A 17,767-nucleotide genomic window follows, 5' to 3' on the forward strand; every position below is an offset into this window, starting at 1 on the left:
AAGAAAAATGTTATCCCAAGCAAAAAGTCAGGCAAAATAACTGTAACTTTTTCAATTATTTTTTTTTCCCCTAGGGTGACAGATGTTTCACATCATCAAGCACTGCAAAGCCAAAAAACCGTCTATGCAAATCTCGTATAAAGTTGTTTCCCACCCTCTCCCACAAGTGTGTCTTTCATGCTCTCATTTTCCCTTTTCCCTCAACTTTTAAAGCTTTTGCAGTGCTTAGTGTCAGAGAACCAGCTACAAGACAAAAGCAACCCAGGGTAGAACATCCGTCACTCATTCCTCAGCTGGCAGAGGAAGGACAGTGAACACATAACCACAAGTTTGCTGCACAGTCGCATCTGGACAAGAGAATTAGGAGTAGTACAGAAGAAGAAAACAAACTATTTCTTAATACATACCTCCATACGAAGCCCTATAAATGGCATATTCGTATCACACATGGCTACAACATGAGCTAGCACTTTGTTGAAGGCACACATTTCTCCTGACCGTTTTGGTTTCTTAGGTTCCACAGAACATGGATCATCAGATAACTAGAATTAAAATAAAGGCAAATTTACTTACGTATTTCAAACAAACATTTTGAAAAGATGTTGGAGAATAATCTAACTTATTCACATTTTAAATTAATCTAACCCCGAGTACAGACCTCCAAAACGATCTGGTCCACTTCAGCACTGAAGCAATTCAGTTTTATACTCATTTTCATCTCTAAAACGGCATTACATATCACTAAGCCATGTCAGCCTGACCCTGAGAAGTAACTCTATCAGTCCCTGCAAGTCTTTCAAAGACTACACCTAACACAGCACAAAGAATATCACACAGATACCACTGCTCCGCGTATACAATCCACTCTAGCTGTCTCAGCACAGTGCTCTTTAGAACAGCTGAGAAGGCCTGCCATAAATTAAAAGATAACTGTTACAAAATAGTTTGCCAACATCTCCCTAGGGAAGCAGTCCAGAGAACCAAGCTGCAACAGCAGTAAAAGGTCAGCTAAACAAACTTTTGAAACAATTGTACTAAAGCTGGTATTGCTGTGCAAAACAAGTGTTAGATTTCACACCCTATAACTAGCCCAATGGCTTCTGAAGCACATACCTTACGCTTGACACCACTTTTCATTTGTTTCCCACTTTTTGTGTCTAGAACCAATTCTTCAATGTTTGGTTTGAACTGCTGTAGTAAAAGTGCAGTAGCAGGGCTGTCATCTCCTTCAGCGTAACTCACAGAGAGAAAATGGTACTTATACTCTAGTTCTGTGGGGTTGCCAGGAACATCAAACATCTCTACAACCTATATTTAAACAAAACAACAATTGAGAAAACCCTCAAGCTAAGAATATCAGTTCCTATCTCTCCCTCTGCCCCCAAAAGAAAAGGCATTAATATTTTTTAAGATATTAATACTGTGGCTAGGAAAGGGATCCAAGAAGGGAAGGAAGACTAGGAACTTCCAGGAAACAAAGAGAAGTGAAAGGCTGACGAGTAATAAACTTTTAGGTCTCCTCCTCTCTATGCTTAACAAATGCACTGACTGAGAGAAGGGAGGAAGAGGAGAGTTGAGGATTACATCAACTTTGTTCCTAACCTTATAGTTAACAGTACAAGCTGACTGGAATATCCATGCCTGGGAGCAAAAGACAGAAGCATTCAGTTACTTACAATGTAGTACTGTGGAAGGCGAGTGAGTTTGATAAACAATTTATGTTTTGAAAGGTTTCCCACTGGATGGCTAGCATAATTAGCTAGTTGAAGAGTTTCACTGCTCACTGTAGGCAGATGCTTTATAGACTGCTTGCAACGCTGCTGTCCAAGCCAGAACCTTGCATTAAAATAAAGGTATTAGTGCCCTGAGACTGTTTTAAATTATTACAGTATACTGCTGTTTAGAGTGTTAGTGTCAAATGAAGAGTCAGTCATATTCTAAGTCAACATCTATCATTGCTGCACAAGTTATACACAGAAAATCACACGAAAAAATTAATAATTTTACATTTTCTTATTGTTATCTTTACACATTGTCTTAAGCTGGAGTAACAGACAGGTGTTAAATTAAGAAGAAAAGCCCTAAAATTATCAGCTGAAGGAATACATAAATCTATTTTTATACATCACAACACATAATTACAATATAAAAAAGAAGGGACAAATTAAAAAACAGGCAGATTACAGTTATTTTGCACTATGTAATCTTTGATTACTTTTTGGTATAGAACAGAAAATCTTTGCTTCCATATGCTGGTAAGCAATACAGTAAAAAAAAAAAGCCACCAAAGTTGGATTAATGTCACTTTGGATTATGTCATAAACAAAATAATTCCCCTGAATAGGTTTGGACATGAAGAACCACATGCAAGACACCAAATTTAATTTCACGTTCAAAATTAAACTTGTTCCGTTCCAACCCACTTTGGCTATAGTGGCAAGGCCAGAAAGTCTAGCTATGCTTGAAAGTGGCTCAGAAATGCATGGCTTGTTTTTTTCAGCCAAACTTCCACTGAAAACAGCAGTGGAAGATGTGGGTGCTCAGCATCTCTCCACCACAACACACCACATTTATTCTTATAGATACACATTTGACATAGCTGTCCTAAAAGATGTTTCATGGAAATGCCTAGCTTCCTCAAAAACTGCAGCACTGCCCAAGCCATTATCTTGAGTACAGCATTTATATAACAAAGGGAGGTTGATTAGTTTCTCCAGGGTGCCAGTGCTTGATGTGTCATCATGCTTCTTTTAGAAGCAACACTTCTTAAACAGAGGTTTCACCCTGCAATTAGCTCAGAGCACTGGGAATTTCCAAAGCAATAGAGCCAGTGGAACTTGGTGTTCATGCAAATGCAAACTCTTATTTGTATTATTTGCTACAAACTCTTAAGGGAGCCTAAATCTCAAGGCTTTATGGAACAAAGATTACAGGTTTAAACCAGCAGGCACTGAACTATTAGACGATACACAGATATTATTTAAATCATTTTAAGCCACTTCATGCTTTTCCCTCTATTGTGAACAGGGAGATCATTCTTGATGAGGAACAAGCAGAGTTCAGCTGTACAAACAGAGTGGAAAAAAGGAGGTAGAAAATGAACATGAACACAAACAGAGATCTTCTGGAAGCATGTGATCTGCTACTGACTTAAAGTGAAAAAACTTCATGCAGAGCATGTGCACAGCAATGCATGAGGCTATGCGTGAGGAGGTAGACTGAAGGAGGACTATGGAATCAACTCCAAGCAAATGCAGAATTTCCTCCACCCATTTACAGAACACGGCAAATACTCAAAATAGCTTAAAACAGTGCCCTGGTTTCGGCTGGGATAGAGTTAATTTTCTGCCCAGTAGCTGCTGCGTGTTTTGGGTTTTAGTTGTTGCCAGGTAATGCTTATACTCAGCTGCGACAGAGCTAATTTTCTTCAACAGAGAAGACTGTTGATAATACACCGATGTTTTTAGTTGCTGCTAAGAAATCAAGGACTTTTTCAGTTTCCCATGCTCTGCTAGTGAGCAGATGTACACGAAGCTGAGAGGGATCACAGGCAGACAGCTGACCCAAGCTGGCCAAATTGCTGTTTGATAGTACATGAGGTGATGCTCAAATATATAAACAGAAAGTCATCTGAGGTTCACTGCCTGGGGATAGGCTGGGTATCAGCAATCGGTTGGTCAGCAATTCATTGCGCATCACTTCTTTCGTATATTCTATATTATTATTATTATTGCTTCCTTTGTTGTCCTATTAAACTGTCTTCATCTCAATCCACAAGTTCTCCTTTCTTCTCAATTCCCTCCATCCCACCAGGGAAGAGGAGAGAGAGAGAGTGACTGTGTGTTCTTAGTTGTCAGCTGGAGTTAAAACCATGACAAACAGGAGGAAAGTATATTCCCCTCTGTAATAAGACACACAGCCATGCAAGCGTGATCATCCAAAATACAAATATGGTCATTTATTCTATGCAAACTAAGTGAATCATTCTAGTGTCTTACTTGAGTTGTTGGAGCCAAGGAATGATACGCTTCATATCATCATTAACAGACTTCTCTATGTCATCGAGTGTCAGTTGATCTACAAGAACAAGAAGTGAGTGAATGGTCTTGAGACCGGCTCTTCAAACAAAACGTTAACCATTTAAGAAAGAGTCTTATAGATTTTAACAAACAATCACAGAACCATATAACAGCCCGGGTTGGAAGGGACCTCAAAAGATCGTCTGGTCCAACTTTTTATGCGAAAGGGAGCCTAGATGATATTATCTAACACTCTGGCCAACTGGATCTTGAAAATCTCCGGTGATGAGAACTGTACAGCATTGCTAGGGAGGTTGTTCCATTGACTGCTTTCACTGTACATTTTTTTTTTATATTGAAATGAAAACTCTCCTGGTAAAACTTGTAATTGTTGCCCCTCGTCTTCTCCATGCGGCTCATTTTGAAAAGAGAGATTAAGATTAAGATACACAACAGACGATCCATAATGCTTCTAAAGCCACAGCAATATGTTTGTAGGCAAATAAACTGAAAGAACTCACTTCATTTCTTAAGTGATCTGAAACTTGAAGCTAAGTCTTGAACAGTAACTCAAGATGCATATGGTCACATAATACACTTCTCAATCAGGTTCATATAAATTGACTGCATCCATTAACACAACTACCCAGCAATCATGAGTCATAATGAACATGTATTGCAATGAAGTCTAACAATATTTAATCTGTTGTCCTCTAAAAATATACCTAGCTGAACTGTGCTCTTAAGCACAAAGATCTACTTCTCTGTTCCTCAAACTCAGATACCTGGATGATGACACAAATGCAGTGTTCATTTACTTACAGAACTTTGCAGATTTGACAAAATTATCCGTACAAAATCACCTCAAAATGCAGTATTCTTGCAAGATATTAAATACAGCCTGGTTTTGCACCTACTTACCGACACCATACAGCATTAGTTGAAACATCCCAGAGTGAAGATCAACAAATACATGTAGGCACTCTGATCGACCACATGGCTCCAAAATTGGAATTACAAGTGTTGGAAGAGCCGTCTCAATGAACGCTAAAACAAAAATTGATGTTAATAATCTCACACAAAAATCAAGTTAATCATACTAAAACTTAGCCCATTATAATCACAAAACTTGTTTGTTTTTATAGAAAAGCACTTGTACATTATTATACAGTTAACAAAACTAGGGAATTGAATACAAGAATGTCTCTGTGTAAATAGCTCTAGTAACAAACCAATGAGAAAAGTCAGACCAAACTGGAAGATTATTAATCCTTGAACATCTTTTAACTCAACTGCTTCACAATTACAGGCTCAATTTGAATCTAAATAGTTTCAAGTTTAACCAAAGTCTCAGCCAAAGCTAGCTCAAAAAAGTAAAGGATTTGCTTTCATTTCTCAAAACATACAAGTTTAACAACAGACAATTTTTAAGCCATCAACTCCGTCTATAACGTTCTACCAGCTTCATCCATTATACTACATTTAGAGTTATGAGTGTTTTACAGTCATCAATGCAGAATAGTGTAAAGTTGTCTTGTTAATTCTGAACACATCTCCATTTATTTTTTCACATTTTTTATTTAAATTAATGAAAACACAAGAAACATTAAGAAAAAAATAAATCATTCCTGGCACAAACGGAAATTAACTTGAAACAAACTTCTGAAGACAACACCTACAATTGTCATTAGCATTGTAGCTCTTAAGAATGGCTTTCAGCTCTTGGAGTTTTTGATGAGATCTTGCATGGACACTATCTATTAGGAGTTTTTCTATCGATAGATGGTCAATCTGTAAAAAAAGAATGTACTTAAGCAAGTTCAAATTTCATAGGTAGACTTCATGCATTAGCACCCTCAAACAAAGCTACTTAACTTAATAAAACAACTACCTAAGAAAGATTTGCTCAGAACTGTAGTGAATCAAATGAACTATTAACTTCAGTATTTGGATCACTACAAAATACAGGAAATTAACATAAGATTCTGTCTGCGAATCACACAGTGGGAGGGTTTTTTAGAGATGATAAGAAAATGTAAAAGAAAAGAAGTTTCACAAACTAATCTGTTACCACTCCCTGTGCAGACCTGCTTGTTCTGGATAAAGGCCGGAGTACTTTCCAGCTTAGCATGCACCCATTTATGACTATCTTAAGCTCAGCAAAAAAAAACCCCAAATCAAACTACAACATCACTCCCCACAACCCCCCAGAATAAAATACCCAACATTAGAACATGGTTGCCTCCACACAAACATATATATAGCTGTACCATGAACTAGTGTACACACTAGTTTGAGTCCAGCTAATGGGGTAACAGTGCAGGCAGTGAAGATGCAGTGAATATGAGCAACCTTACTGAACCCAGAAGTATCTAAAGGCCTGTTGTGCTGCCAGTGCTGAAGCTTATGCCACCGCTTATATTAACTGCAGTTTACTTGTGAAACCTAAATTAAAGCATTTGCATTTATATCCATTCACATTACAGTCATATTATTACATATTTTGCATAGGCAAAGCTACAGATTCCTGCCAAACTTATTTCTAGTTAACCTCACACTGCTTTAAAAACTGTTCAAGGTGAAGTAAACTCAAGTTTTATTCTAGCATAAGGGATAAAAGCAGAATAGTTTAATACCAGAACAAAGTTACACAGAATTTCAGTACCTGCCTTCATATATACCAGATGACCTTTCCCTAAAGACTGGGTTTCCAAGACAATGCCTTAAAAATCAAATGTTTATCCATCCACAAGAGCATTTCAACTCAGCAGCTGCTACGAGTTAAATCTTCCTCACAAACGACAAGTTCTGTGACTACATCCAGTAGGTTAATGTATAATAACATGCTCAGACAAACATATTTGTTCGTGCCACTGTTTTATATAGTATCTTAAATAAACAGAAGCTCAGTGTCCTATCTACGTCAGTACAGCTGAGATCATTATTCAAACATTACAACAGCAGTGTATATACCATAGCTGATGATTTTTTTAAGCTCAGAGCAAGTAGTTAGAAAGGGAATTGTCATTAACTTTGCTAAATCTCAAATTTATAGCAGCCTCATATCTTAATCTGCAGTCTGCACACCTGGTTCAATGAGCTTAGATTGTGTCAGCTCCTGTGGAACTTCAGCAGATGTTCTACATAAAGCACATTTTCCTGTGCTTACGCATAAATACAGCATCATCACTAAATTAACTGTATATTTAGCAGCCTAAATATGCTAATTTGGGCTGTTAAATTAATATATTCATTATATAGTAGAAATTCTACTCTAGAAACACAGCAGAAGGCCACTATGTTCCACTGAGTTTTGCACATTCCTCTGTTGCCCAAACATAAAAAGTTCTTGACATTCACCATATAGAGACCTGTCTGTCAGACATGGTGAATGAGATGCAGGCAAGAGGGTCAAATACAAAGTATATGCAGTAGGCGAAAGCTATTGTCAGTCAAAAGTTCTGTAAGACAGCCGAAGAATTCAAACTGGAGAGTTTTTTCCAGGTGGAAAAACTGTACTCAAAGTTTGAAAACCACTCCATTCCCTCCAGTTAAATAACTCTTAAGAAATCCAAACACTGTAAGAAATAATGACAAATACACATTCTGATATATCACAGCCAGACTTGCTGAGGAACTTAGAAGACTTACAATAAGAAGGCAGTTTCTCTTAGATATCATTAATCAAGATGTAAAATTATCACCAGTGAAACCTTAAACAAGTAGGAAGTTTACTGCAGCTACTCATTTTGGATGATTTCAACAATGCCACCCTTAACATATGGCAATGTGAACAATACAAAGGCACATTCAGATAGGGCACATGATTAGCGATAATGTATAAACAAGCTTCACCTAGCACTGGTAACAGGTAAACCACATTAGCTCTTTTGCACAAGACTTCCAAATCATAATGTAAGATTTTCTAAAGTGAATAGCAGTGCCAGGTAGCAAACTCGAGCGATTTGGGGAAGCTTATATTCAGAGGAAGTTTACACAGCATCTCCAAGACACGAAAGGGAAGAACTAGCTGTGTAAAAAGAATTTCAAGCCAAACATTAAACAAAACTGAAACTTTGCTGCTGTTTCCCCCCCGAGCCTCAGCATTCTATCTCATAAGGGGTATAAAATGCACTGTCAAGTAGCTGTAATTTTTAAGACCAAGTCAAGGCCAGTAACTTGTAACAACAGTTTTAAGTCCCAACATAAACACAACCTAAAGTAACTGCTGACTAGATATCCTAGAAATGTCTCCTTAAATAGAATCCAAGTGAAATAAACTGACAATGCAAAGCATTTTTAATTTTTTGATTTATAAAACTCGATGCCTCTTGCCAAGCAAACCTTTACCTTCATGGCTCTTTCCATCAGTTTGGAATCACAGGCTGGCAGTGGAGGCTCATGAGATATTTGTAAGGGTTTTGAGACATCAGTCTCATCAATCTTAATGGTGACCTTATGAACAGATGCTGTCCCCGTTTTTCTGCCAAGCACCTGTTGACTTAAAATAAAAAGAATAATTAAACCATGTAAGTGGAATAGCATAAAATATGCTTGTCAGTAGCTAATCCTTGCTTCTGAGAGTTCGGCATAAAAATAGGATTGTCTGCTGAAGTGAAAAAAAAGCATTTGTTTTAGTTTATACTACAATACAGAACTGATGGTAAACTCTAACTACATAAAATTTAGATGGCTGAAAGTTCAACATAATCAGAAAAGCATTTGGAATGCTTTTGCAAATTTTGTCTAGTACAAATTAAGCGATAAATACAGTGAAAGACTACAAAGAATTGTCTATTTCATTTCTTGAGTTAGCTATCCACATAAATATGTGCTGATTTTTTAATATATTCATTGTTGTCCTGTACACTGATGTACATCCCTCACTTCTTTGCAAGTCAAGCAACATGTTTAGGTACATAAATAAAAGAATTTAGGAGTCTCAGATCAAAAAGAAAGTACAATTCTGAAAATTCTGGATCAAGCTTAGTAAAAGAGAAAACTCTTCTATTATTTCATTTATTGCCTGTTAATAGCCCTTTTAAAATTAACTTACTTCCAAACAGAGAGTGAGAGACATTTCCCTGCGTGATATCGCTCCACTTGCACAAGGTCACCCCAACGCTCTCGAATCAGCATTAGTGTTTGTGAATGCAAGACTTCCAACTGAAGTGCTAAACAGAAGGAGTCTAACAAATGGAGTTAAGAAAACATAAGAACTCCAAAGAGTCTGTATACTACATAAATCCATTTATCACAGAAGTTAGATAAAATGTTGTCTGTAAACATACTAACGTACTAATCCAGAGATAAAGACATAAACAGCATCAAATATTTCTCAAATACTTTTTTTCTGTTTTTCTAAAAACTCTTGTTTAGGGCAGACTGTTAGGCAAGAGTGTCATGATAGCTTTGTTTTGTAGGTTTTTAACTCTGATCACCTTTTAGGGAAAATAAGTTTACTAACAAAGAAATCCAATTCACCATATAGTTTCCACTAACCGCATCTTCCATGGTCACCCTAAAACAACATGACTGTATTTTTCTCTGCAGAAATAACTCAACTGAAAATTGTTTCACATTGTCAAGCCATTTGTCCTTTGCACATAGAATGTCGCTGCATTACTTCCTGCAAGTGCTATATCCCATTTTATTATTTGTATAGGTGCAATACAGTTAATACATCATCATCACCTCGCTGCAGTTCTCGGTAGTAAGAACTGCCAGCTCTCATAACTTCCAAGTCAGCACCGTATTGTGTCTCCAAAATTAGCGCATGAAGCCAGCTGCTCCTGTTCTGACTAACCACACAACTTGCTCACCCGGGTACCTCTCCTTTACTTTTGCCAATTAAGTGTGTAAAATAAAACTTTACATGCTGGCACAGGAGAAAAAGTGTTTCCACGGCCATTGTTTTTACTCCACATCCTAATATTTCCCTGTGGCTTAACACAAAATCCATCTTTCTTGACCTCCAGCTATTAGGAAAAGAGCAAGGCTATGTCACGCAGCTTATTCAGAAGCAACTTTCAGAAGGATACGTAGACAGTTGTACATGTCCTGAAGCGGCTTTTCATCAGCAAACAGTCGTGACTGGACCAACTGATGGATGAAGCTGATCTGCATGCTGTGAACCAAGGCTCGACCATCTTTTGTGAATTAAAAATAATTCACATTAGACATCAGGAAAACAGGTATTTAAAATAATTAAATAAAATAATAAATCAAAAAGAAAAACCACACAACTGTACTAAGCAGTATCCACACCAGAATTTCTAACCAGGTAACAACATTCTTGGTTTATTCTAGAAATTTCAGGCAGTTTACTACATAGTCTACCACTGTTAAGGAACGAAAAGCATACAGAGCAAGGAGAAAACAGCACAAGTATATACAGCAGCATTATCTTAAGCTATGATATGCAAAAGACCATGTATAAGCACGACCCATACAGCAACAAAGATGAACATCATGTTAAAAAGAAAGTGTAAAGGTTTGATTTTTTTTACCACCAGTTTCCTTGTCTTCAACTAAAATTTCCAGTTTGAGAAGGCGCCAGGGGATGTCAGGGTCATCACCCATTACTGTCAAGGTGGCTTCAAACTCACCCTCAACTCGGAACTTCACACGGCCGTTGGCTAAGGAAGAAAAAAGTGGTTTATTTCACTCAGCCTCCTAAAAGGCCTCAAAGCATCAGTGTGGTAGCTCCTGGCACTCACAATGGATTATTTCCCTACAGTTTCTGCTCTGCTGCACAAGTTTCTGTGGAACTCTGAAGACTTCACAGCTGCTTCTGCAATGGAACCAGTGTCAATAAGCAGCATGGACAGATGTCCCAAACTGTCCTGAATAGCAGGACAGTTAACAAAGTAATTTGTTAACACCTATGCTACTACAATACAGAGCTGACCACCAGCCTGACAAGTTACACAAACAAAACACCTATCTTAATTTTTCCAATTCTTTGCTATATCAACGATGAATACTTTAACCAATCCTCAGAAGAGGTTCAGAATGCACTCTCAGCTCGGGCTGAAACCTAGTCCTAGAAACTCATCTTACTGCAAAACATTTATTTAACATTAAAATACTATAACTCCATTTTCATGTGAGGAAGATAACTTTTAGCATAATTCATATATATGCACACAAGCAAAGATTACGTACAGTATCTAATTGATTTATATATCCTCAGACCTTTATGAACACTGCCTAAGCTACATAAGCAAAACCAAAAAGAGGATGAGTGCCAGAGCAATTTAGTACAAGTCCTTACTATAAACTGCAAGTATACCTTCTCAATCACTTAACAAAATATGCCATATACCTCTACAATTATAGACATATAAAAATATACCTATAGAAATTGTAAAGTAGTATTTGATAGAATCATAGAATGGTTTGGATTGGAAAGGACCTTAAATATCATCCAGTTCCAACCCCCCTGCCATGGGCAGGGACACCTCCCACTAAATCAGGCTGCCCAAGGCCCCATCCAACCTGGCCTTGAATTCCTCCAGGGATGAGGCAGCCACAACTTCCCGGGGTAACTTGTTCCATTGCCTCACCACCCTCATTGTGAAGAATTTCTTCTTAATATCCAGTCTAAATCTGCCCCTCTCCAATTTAAAGCCATTCCCCCACACGTCCTATTGCTACATGCCCTTGTAAACAGTCCCTCCCCAGCTTTCTTGCAGCCCCTTCAGGTATTGGAAGGTCACTTTAAGGTCTCCTCAGAGCCTCTCTTCTCCAGGCTTAACAACCCCAACTCTCTCAGCCTGTCCTCGTAGGGAGGGTGCTCCAGCCCTCCGATCATCTTCATGGTCCTCCTCTGGACCCGTTCCAGCAGTTCCATATCCTTCTTATGTTGGGTGATTCCAGAACTGGACACAATACTCAAGGTGGGGTCTGACAAGAGCAGAGTAGAGCAATATTGCATTTTCAGCAATATTATCAGTGCTGTCATTTTACAAAAGGGGAAAAGATATATTTTGATGCCATACAGGACCCTAGTCTTAATAGATTAAGCATGCCTAAGAGTCTCACTTAAGCTATCTATTAGCTTTGCTTTGGCACTAAAGCAACAATTTTAAATCAGCCTGCAATGACGTATCCTTTAAAAAGTAATTCCTGTTCTTACTTACCAACTGTAAGATTTGCCAGCTGTGGAGGAAGATCTGTAGTCACTAGTCGATGTCGAAGAATCTGGTTTAGCTGATGAAGCGTGGTTTGCTTCTCACTCTTTGTTATTGGGTCAGGAGGGATTATTTTATCCTGTTAAAATAAACACAAAAAAATCAACATATCTCAAACATATATAACACACTGACAGCAGTAATGGTGAAAACTAACCAGATTAGAACTCTGAAAATATAAATAATAAAGGCTATTCATTACACATGAGCGAAGTTTTATACCTTACATTCACTTTTGTTTTCTAGCTGATTACATTTTAACCGAGATTGAGCACTGAATAAAATTGCTCAACTTGGTTCAATTAAATAAATTCAGGGCCTTACATGAGCCTAAACTCATTTAATTTGAAAGCCAATCCTTATCTGTAGCTACAGATCTAACTCACAGGTACTACTGTTTGTTACTTCACCAAATCCCATTATTCTGCATTTTATCACTAAGAAGAGGCAGCAGTATAAAAGAGAGCTGCAAGTATTTCAGTACATTTCCAAACACAGGCTAAATCTCTGAGAACAACACATGTCAGAATCTCCTTTCCACACTTCATTTTTCTCGGATGGTGGCTTAACACGTGCAAATACTTAAAAGAACAAAGGAAAAAGAGTTGCCACTACACATCCTAGAGCAGAACTAGCTTACATGGAGAGAATGTTTTACTGGAAAAGTGTAACTTGTTCTAACAGAAACTGCTCTGCATGAGAAACTGACACTACAGAGACTTGGCACTAGGCCTACTATAGTTCCATTTGCACAATTAGTTTCACTAACATGCATCTGATACTGTAGTGGGGATTCTTCCTGTCCCACCTCCCCCCTTCTCCTGCTCAACATAAGGTAACATGATTTACCCTGATGCAGGTAGGCAGACGCGGGTATGATCCAGTTGTCAGGACATCAATAGCATATGGGATAGCAAAACTAGGTAGACGAGCGTGAACTAAAGCATCTCTAGCTAGCGATGCCAGACGATCAGCAGTGTCCACAAACAGAATAGCTTGCTGATCTAAAAAACTTGATATCATCTGTAGAGGATAAGAAGGAGAAAAAAAATACACAACGATGTGTGTCCAACAAATGCACAAATCAATGCCCCTTTATATTCAGTTAATCTGTTTCACACGACCAAGATGATTTTACCTGCCACTTTCTATTCAAGTAATCACACCTATAAAACAAAGAAAGAACACTTGTTCTGGCTATTTCTTACATTCGTACGCAAGGATACTTTAAATCTGTGTGTCATTTCTGATACTGTGGAGGATCTGTAAAGCCTCACAGGTCTTTATCTGATGATTGCTACTGGAATGCAATCATACTTGTTTGTAATCACTCATGGCTTGTTTTTTTGCAACATTCTGGACTTTCTTCCTATTGAACCAATAGCAGGATGGAAGTGATAATAAGAACTAACACACTGAGATCACCATCTTCCCTGTTCTATCACCTAGTCCTCAAGCACTCTTGAAACTATAATTTGCTTTTTGCTGCTGATGAAGATTATGCTGTTCCTAAATAGAAAGAAATTGGTTACAATTTAATAGTCATTTGTGTACAAAATAAGCTTTTTTTTTAAAAAAAAGAGAAGTAAAGATGTACCTTAGAGATTATTTCATACCAAACTCTGTTGCCAACTTACCGCACATTTTTCCACCTTTCCAGCATTATTAGCCCATTTCACTAAGGCTAATAAACGAACAAACAATTGACGAGTGCGACTTGCAAACTGCACTATTTCTATTTTTCTGGAAAAAAAACAAATATACATTAGGCCAATGCTCAGATATATAACAAAACTGCGATTCAACTCTCTGCCAATTAAAAAGCTGGAATGATAACTTCTAATTTGTTAATTGTCACTAATATATGGCTTGTTTGATTAAACCATCGAAAAACAAAACAGCTCACTGTTTTTAATACTGAAATGTTAACAACGTACATGGATTCTAATCAACCAAGACTGTCTGGGGAAACAAAAACCCAAATTCACGTGAATTAATCAGCAGTTTTACAAGAAACCATTCCATAGTGAACTCAATTGAATTATTTTTATACATTTTACAGCATTTCCCCAGGACTTATGATTAAGTTTAAAGCAGACAAGGCAATACACCTGGCAGTAACACTGTTTCTGGACCTGGCAGTAACACTGACTGATATTCACTAAAACAAATAAATCAGATAATAAATACAATATTACTCTAGTAATTTTAAGACATCTTTACACAGCATGTTACAATGTGCTACCATTTTGCCAAGAAACAGTGTGGTAGTGGGGAAGACCACAAAAATTCACCACCCTTTTACATTTCTATCCATTTCTGCCTTGCAAAGAAACTGAGATAAGGAAAAATAACTGAGAGCCAATATTCCTCCCACTGTGCTTTGTATGAAATAGTCAAAATGAAGCAGTGTATGTTTGCATGTCTTAAGAGAATGCAATAGAGACACATCCAGACTTTCCCCTTTCATTACAGATCTACATTGTAGATATGTTAGACAAGGCGCAGATCAACAATGTAGATCTGTAATACCAAACAGTCTGAAAAATCGTTTCACTTACTGTTTATGATTTCCTCTCTTTCTGCATCTTCAATCCACTATTTTCATCATTATTTTCTATTTATTTTGAAAAAACACCAAACCCAAGATGTTTTCCTGATATGGTTTTCTGAATTAAAAAAAAGCATTTGGACAAAAAAATACCACAAATATGTGCAACAGATAGTGGCCTCTACCAAACAGAAGTTGTACCTCCTTCTGATTCTGATCTGTAAAACACATACTCAGAAAATAGACAGAGCCTGTTTCTGCTGAAAGTGTTGGTGTAATGAGGTTAACTCTTTTGTGCAATACATAAAGCTTAATCTCCTTGTAGCAGATGAACATCTAGGCCAGAAGCACAATACCATCTGGTCCAGTTTCTTGCATTACATGCTACAACCCTCATCCAAGGACTTAGGCATCAAGCCAATAACTTCTCTGCCTTCTAGAGCATATGTTTTAGAATGACATTCAGCCTGATACTAAAATTTCAAGCGATGGACAAGCCACTACATGTATTACACATATTGCTCTAATATTAACTACACTATGAAAACAAGATGTTGAGCATTTTGAAAGATTCAGAAAAACTGTATGGGATTTGAAAGACTTCAGAAAGCCAGTAATCTCTCAAACTCCATAAAAAAGCTGCTAAAATCTACAAGTAGTTATATCAATTAAACTTCTGTGATGAAAATGGCACCACAGCAAGAAAAGTTCAAATTAATATTCTGTGGCCAGAAATCAATGGTAGATAAAAACAAAATAACCCCCAAACCCAGGAAAAAAAGCACAGCAATATAATAAATTTTTTTATAAAACTGATTGATAATTCCAGTAACTGTTCTAACAATATCACATATATGAAGGTACAGAAGACTTGTTACTTCTACTTCGCATAATCCTGCTTTCAGAACCATTCTTGAATGACAACTGCGATGGGAATTCATATCCAACTACTTCTCTACTACGAACCCAATTTTTTTCAGTTTTGCTGTGTTCCTTTGTCCTTCGTTTTAGCTCTAGGACCTCATGCTGGGCAGCATAAAAAAAATATTTGAGGAAGATGAAATTTTAAGGAAAAGTACATTTACAAGGCCTATAAAAGCAAAGCAAAGTACATGAAAAAGCTTTCTAATGACCACAGTACTCAGCACATTCTTTACCTCAGTCATTACTGGCAAGTTCTGACTTGTGTGTTTAGACCCTTTAGCCTAGTGGCTGAGTCCAGGAGAGTAAAGCATTAGCTACAGTAGAATATCAAGTCAAGGACCACGTAAGCAAGCTTGACATTTGCAAGTCCATCAGAGTACACGGGATGCATCAAAGGGTGGTCAGGGAGGTGACCCGTGCCACTGTAAAGTTGCTCTCTCTCATTTTCAAAAGGCCATATTGATCAGAAGTCTTGATGACCGGAAAAAGGCCTTCTTTCTTTATGAAGGCCAAGAAAGAGACAGGGAACTACAGGGTAGTCAATCTAAACTCGTTTAAGAAGAAAATGAATGGAACAAATCTTTTCAGAAGCCATGTCCAGATGACATGATAATGAACATAAAAGTAGCCAGCACGGGGATGGCAAACCATCCCTGACCAATGTGATTGCCTTCAGGATGGACAGCTCTGTGATCAACAGAAGAACTGAAGATGGATTTATGTTGACTTTTGCACAGCTTTTGACAAGCTCTCCCATAGTATCCTTGTAGGCAAACTGGTAAGATACGAAATTACTAAGTGGACTACAAGACAGTGAACAACTGGCTGGACTGCCAGGAATAAAAGGCTGTGAGCAGCTACCACCTGGATTTCTTTAATGCTGGTTACTAGTGGTGCTCCTTAAGGATCAATACAAGTTAGCACATTCATCAACAACCTGCATGATGTGAAGCAATGCACTCTGTGGAAGTTTGCAGGCGATGCCAAACATGTGGGAACAAACAGAGGGACCTCAGCTGACTGAAGGAACTGATTGATGGGAGCCTCATGAAGTTTAGCAAAAACCACAGGCAAAGGCCTGCATCTAGAACAAATCTCATGTAACAGTACAGGCTGGATACAAAGCAACAGCTGGGCAGCAGCTCTGCAGATGTGGACCTGGGGATCCTGGTGGACAGGTGAACAGGCATCAGCAATGTGCCATAGCTGTATTAGCAGCAGTGCAGCCTAGGTCAAGGAAGGTGGTATTAATCTTGAGTCAGCAGTCGTGAGACTGCATCTGAAGCACAAACAATATACAGTTTTACACTCCCAAGCTAAGAAAGATACTGCTGCGCAGAAGTGGGTTAGAGGCTGGAACACAAAGAGGGGCTAAGGAAGCTGTGTTTGCTTCTGCTTAAGAGAAGGGTATGGTGAGATCCAACTGCCATCTTCAAGTATCTAAAGGGGCATTACAGAGAAGGTGGAACCAGACTCTTCTCAAAAGTCTAAAAGGCTGAGGGGCAACAGCCACAAAACATAAGTTAGACATCAAGAAAACAAAGAAATACACAGTGGGACAGTCAAAGATTGAAGTAGCTTGTCCAGAAAGGTTGCAGCATTTCCATCTTTGAAGATATTTAAAACTCAACTGGCTATGATCCTGGGCAACCGAAATCAACTTTGAAACTGTGTTTTACTCCAAGCAGAGCGTTGGACTAGGTATCTCCAAAGCACCATTTTCAACCAAAGTTATCATCCATGTCTATGAAAGGAGTGAAATAACACTCACTTTGTCATTAGAAAATAATGGAACTCAATGGTTCACAAAAATTAGGTGTGTAATTGCAGTGTGCTTGAAGTCATAAATAACATTCTGTTTTTACAACAGATCTTAATGCCTTCTTTTTAACTTTATGTAGATGATAGAGCCGTTGTTGCAAATTTGAAAACTATGTCTTCTTCACTAACTACTGCAAAATCACTAGGAAAAGTGCCTGTTTTTAGGAAAACAGTATGATTATATAGTTCTTGGAAGTATTTTAACCATAATTCTCTTTTGAATACTTCTCAGCAAGAATGTTCATTCAGGAATGCAG

At 37.8% G+C, this 17,767-nt stretch overlaps 1 protein-coding gene across 2 annotated transcripts in view; it reads right to left on the reverse strand.

Annotated features, from left to right (window-relative positions):
* The window catches only part of MED14 (mediator complex subunit 14), a 38,615-nt gene that overhangs the window by 16,082 nt on the left and 4,766 nt on the right, over positions 1-17,767 (reverse strand). For both annotated transcript variants that reach the window (XM_054058734.1, XM_009558837.2), the window contains exons 3-15: positions 13,852-13,957; positions 13,064-13,237; positions 12,164-12,293; positions 10,529-10,657; positions 10,061-10,168; positions 9,076-9,208; positions 8,370-8,520; positions 5,699-5,810; positions 4,941-5,066; positions 3,999-4,077; positions 1,677-1,836; positions 1,114-1,308; positions 408-542 (exon numbers count right to left, since the gene is read on the reverse strand). In XM_054058734.1, coding sequence (XP_053914709.1) covers positions 408-542; positions 1,114-1,308; positions 1,677-1,836; positions 3,999-4,077; positions 4,941-5,066; positions 5,699-5,810; positions 8,370-8,520; positions 9,076-9,208; positions 10,061-10,168; positions 10,529-10,657; positions 12,164-12,293; positions 13,064-13,237; positions 13,852-13,957 — 1,738 coding nt within the window. The remainder of the gene's footprint in view (positions 1-407; positions 543-1,113; positions 1,309-1,676; positions 1,837-3,998; positions 4,078-4,940; positions 5,067-5,698; positions 5,811-8,369; positions 8,521-9,075; positions 9,209-10,060; positions 10,169-10,528; positions 10,658-12,163; positions 12,294-13,063; positions 13,238-13,851; positions 13,958-17,767) is intronic.

This window comes from Cuculus canorus, chromosome 1, assembly GCF_017976375.1.
Source record: "Cuculus canorus isolate bCucCan1 chromosome 1, bCucCan1.pri, whole genome shotgun sequence".
In the NCBI taxonomy this organism is placed as follows: domain Eukaryota; kingdom Metazoa; phylum Chordata; class Aves; order Cuculiformes; family Cuculidae; genus Cuculus; species Cuculus canorus.